Here is a 4397-nt window from a genome sequence, read left to right on the forward strand (position 1 = left end):
ATGATGTTAGAGTATCGCAATGCTTGCGATTAATTTGTGATCACTTTGTAATTACTCTTAATTGTTACTTTTCATTACTTCAAAAATCCCAATCATGTGATTTTATATATATAAAATATATATATATATATTATATTTTTTCTACTATAATAATGGTGGTAAAAATACAGAATATGACTTGTTCTTGGTTATAGTATTTTAACATGCCCACTGTGTTGCATTTATAAATTGGTTGGTGTAATTAATTATTTGCATTATACTTACCCAAATGTAACCAAAATGATTACGTTATATTTTATTATTGAATACATTTTTCTGTTCTGTTATAGAAATGTAACACATTTTTAAACTTTTAATCGTTAAAAAAGATATTTTTTCTTTTTTTTTTTAGTGTGTAATGATATTTACTTGATAATATATTTCCTTTTTATTTTCCTACGAATTTTATAAAAATTTGATACAAAACGGATAGGTATCTATTTGCATCCCTTAAAAAAATTAATTATTCAATGTTTCCAGTTAAAATAATCTTTTTTAAAATCAATTTAACGTGGATAAAAAAGAATGGCGTAGTCATGTAGTTACTACTTACATAACATTATTAATTACGACTAAGGATAAAGTAGACACGACCAAATAGTACACGACAAAGTAAATATATATGTACATTTCGCATAAGCATACGCATATGTACATAACATAGGCAGATACAGAATATCGAACTTCTTGTCCGACGTTTCTGTCCTGTGTTTCTTATGCCCTCTGTGATTTGTTATGGTGAATTATCATATACATTCCACTACTATACCTAATCGATAATGTCGCATACAACACGAAAATTATAAGATGGTCAAGTGGCTCCAAAAACACGGGAGATGAAAACGTATTGAATATCTGGTCTATCTTGTACTTAATCAATGGTACGTATTCAGTGGAAGCGGTTGTCCAGTCACATGTAGGAAGAAAAAGCGAGTGAGAATACTTAGTAATATTTATACAGTAATACAAGTTCGAAATGTAAACAGATGTATGATTTGAAATTATTAAAAATATTATCACATTAGAAAGTTACAAATATAATTGTAAAAGTAAGTATCGTTCAAATTTTCTGCTACCATATATCATAACCTCTTTACCTTTTTGAATACGTGTGCTTGGTAGTTTTAATAAATATTATAAACATTACATAGTGTTTTTTAACAGTTTCAATATTAGTATATTTTGTGATATTAGAATTATGTTTTAGATAAATTACCTTAAACGATAAATATATTATTTTTCAACAGATGTCAGTTGTATCTTCAAGGGTTAGTAGTGTCTCGTCGATTCTAAAATCTCCTGGAGTTAGATCACAACTTATTAGACAATCTAATAGAGTACATTTCAAACTTCCAAAAAATCTCAAAAGTATTATCTATAATTTTGAAGCTGGTAATGGAACAAAAGATTATGAAGATTTAATATGTATTCTACGAGATTCAAATATAAAGGTATTTAAGTAATTATTGAAATAGTTTATATTATCCTAGTTTTATTCGATTAAATATTATTCGATATTTCTAATTTGAATCTATTACTTTTCAATTTAGGACACAGATTTAATAGAATTTTTATCAAATGTAAGACAATGTATATCATTACTTGGTCCTATCCACAAAGTATTTGTAGAAACGCTTCTACAAATAAAATGGACAAACCGTTCTATAGATGTCACATCTGCTTACAAAGCATTTATTGAAGATTTAATTTGTATGCAAATTCATTATGCTAAAAATACAATAGACAGTTTAGTTGAACAATTTAAACCAGGTATATTTTAAGAAATTATTGTTATATAAGTGGCTCTAACGATGGATTATAACTAAAATTTTTATTTTGCGTAGATGAGGATAATGATGATGAATGGAAAAATGAAAAATGCAAAGAAGAAGATATTGAAAGATTAAATCATATACATAATGTCCTTCAAAAAATTTTGAAAGTTGTGCCAATGTAAGTATTTACTATATCATTTTTAGTATTTTATAAAATATGCTCTTCCCCCCCCCCCTCTCTCTCTTATAAATAATGTATGTATATAATTCATAAGTAAAATTTAAAAATATAATAATTTCTATAAAAATCTGTTTAAGGTCAAGCAAACTTCTATTGCAATCTCTTAGAGCAAGGTTCCCATATATTGTTCATGGAACTCGTACGCATGAAGTTTATGTTTATGCATTGATTCAAATATTAAGTTACGCACCACAGTTACGATCTGATATTCTATCTCTAATTATTAACAGGTAATATCGCTGTAATTTAATTTTATCATTTTAGGATGAAAAGTAAGTTCTTTATTGTAAGTGATTTCTGTTTCATAATAGGTTAATGGTATTAGATGTAAATATACCACGTTCAGAGATAGAAAATGAAGAAGATGAAGACTTAATGGACGATGCTAGTGAATGTGACAGTATACTTGGTAATGTGAATAATGTTGTTGAAGAAAATAATATAACAGAAACAGATGAAGTACATCCAATAGCTCATAAATTGGATATGTGTATGGAACTGATCCTAAAATATATGTACAACTGTTGTTTTATTAACGGAGTTTTGCAAGTGGAATGTTTAAGAAGTCTCTATTTTGATATATTGCAAATATTTGAAACAGTAATATTACCCACTCATGCGAGTCAATACGTGCAGTATATTATGTTCTATATTTGTAGTTTTAAAACAGCTGTTACGGAGGCTTTTGTAGATTGGTTATGGCAGAAAGCATCCAATCCTAATGTACCCTCTATTATACGACAATCGTCTGTAGTATATATTGCTAGTTTACTTGTTGCAGCAACATTCGTTACAACTGGGTATGTTTTTAATAATGTAACACATAATACAAAAGGTATACATAAAGATTTTATATATTTTATTTTTATTAGGTTAGTAAAAGCAGTCCAATTTGAAATATCCAAATGGATACATGATTATATCAACATGCAGGATCATTCAAACTATATAGAGGATGGAAATAAAGAACACAGTGTATTTTATTCTGTTTGTGAAGCACTGTTTCTTATAATTATTAAAAGGCATAATGATTATCCTGATTCAAAAAAATGTAAATACATCATTTTAATGAAACAATATATACATCTTTTCTTAATTCTACTAACGTTCGATATTATTTGTTTATTTGCTTTCAGACATGTTATATTTACAAGAGTTGGATTTAGCGAAAATTATAACTTGTAAACTAAACCCATTGAAAGCTTGTCATCCTGAAATTGCGCATAGTTTTGCAGAAATTACCCGAATATATCAATTGGCATATTGTTATACAGTAATTGAAAATAACACACGGAATCAACTACCTCTTTTCGATAGCAAAAAAGGAACAACACCTACAGTTGAAATCTTTTCCCCATTTAATACTTATACGTTACAACGAAGTGGACAGAGGATAATTCCTGTATTACGTGATAACGTTAATAGCAGGGCACATAGAACAAGTATGAAATATAGAGGATATATTGAATACATGACTGAATATTAGATTTAGTTCTTAAAATTTAACACAGAGTATGTTTTAATATACTCTGAATTCATTTCTGTGTAATCATCTTTTTAAATAAATCGAATATTTATAAAAACAATATTATACTGTTTTAGATCAGACAAATATAGTATTTCTAAAATAAATCTGGAAACTTGTATAAAATGTAAAATTTTAATTTAATAAAAAAGTAAATGAGATATACGCAAATTTGTTGTTATACTTATAAATTCTAAATATTAATATGTAAAATTTCATAATTATAGAAGTAGAATAAATATAATCTATAATTTGTATTAAATTTCTAATTACATTTAAATACATTTTATCTGTGAATTTTACTTCCTAGTTCCTTGTAAATTTAAAAACATGAACAATATATTTATCTTACAATTCATTTTCTCTAAAGATATTAAAATCTGAAAAATAAATCGTTTGTAACAAATTGTAGTATTATAACGTGAAATTTATTATAAACTTTTAAGAAATTTCCATTAGGAAGGTTTGAGAATTATTACCTATATTCATTATTAACTCTATTTATATGCGTGAATGAAGTAAGATTTTAACAATATAACGTGTATTATAACGTGAAATTTATTATAAACTTTTAAGAAATTTCCATTAGAAAGGTTTGAGAATTATTACCTATATTCATTATTAACTCTATTTATATGCGTGAATGAAGTAAGATTTTAACAATATATAAACAATATAACAATATATCACTAAATAATGAACACAAATTAAGTATACGTTGTATTGGCATCTCACAAAAACTGTAGTTGGCATAACATACCAAATTTCGCGCCGTTAATGTTTTAGAAAACCGGACCCGGAAATTCTACTTCAGTGA

At 26.4% G+C, this 4397-nt stretch overlaps 1 protein-coding gene across 1 annotated transcript; it reads left to right on the forward strand.

Annotated features, from left to right (window-relative positions):
- The first annotated feature begins 747 nt into the window (after window positions 1-747).
- On the forward strand, window positions 748-3751 carry Tif-IA (RNA polymerase I-specific transcription initiation factor RRN3 homolog Tif-IA). Its single transcript, XM_033336485.2, has 8 exons — window positions 748-1088; window positions 1287-1490; window positions 1590-1809; window positions 1884-1992; window positions 2133-2285; window positions 2367-2855; window positions 2928-3106; window positions 3192-3751. Exons 2-8 carry the CDS (start codon window positions 1287-1289, stop codon window positions 3539-3541), a joined length of 1704 nt encoding a protein of 567 aa, XP_033192376.1. The 5' UTR covers window positions 748-1088; the 3' UTR covers window positions 3542-3751.
- The last annotated feature ends 646 nt before the right edge of the window (window positions 3752-4397 follow it).

This window comes from Bombus vancouverensis, chromosome 6 (assembly GCF_051014615.1).
Source record: "Bombus vancouverensis nearcticus chromosome 6, iyBomVanc1_principal, whole genome shotgun sequence".
Taxonomy (NCBI): Eukaryota; Metazoa; Arthropoda; class Insecta; order Hymenoptera; family Apidae; genus Bombus; species Bombus vancouverensis.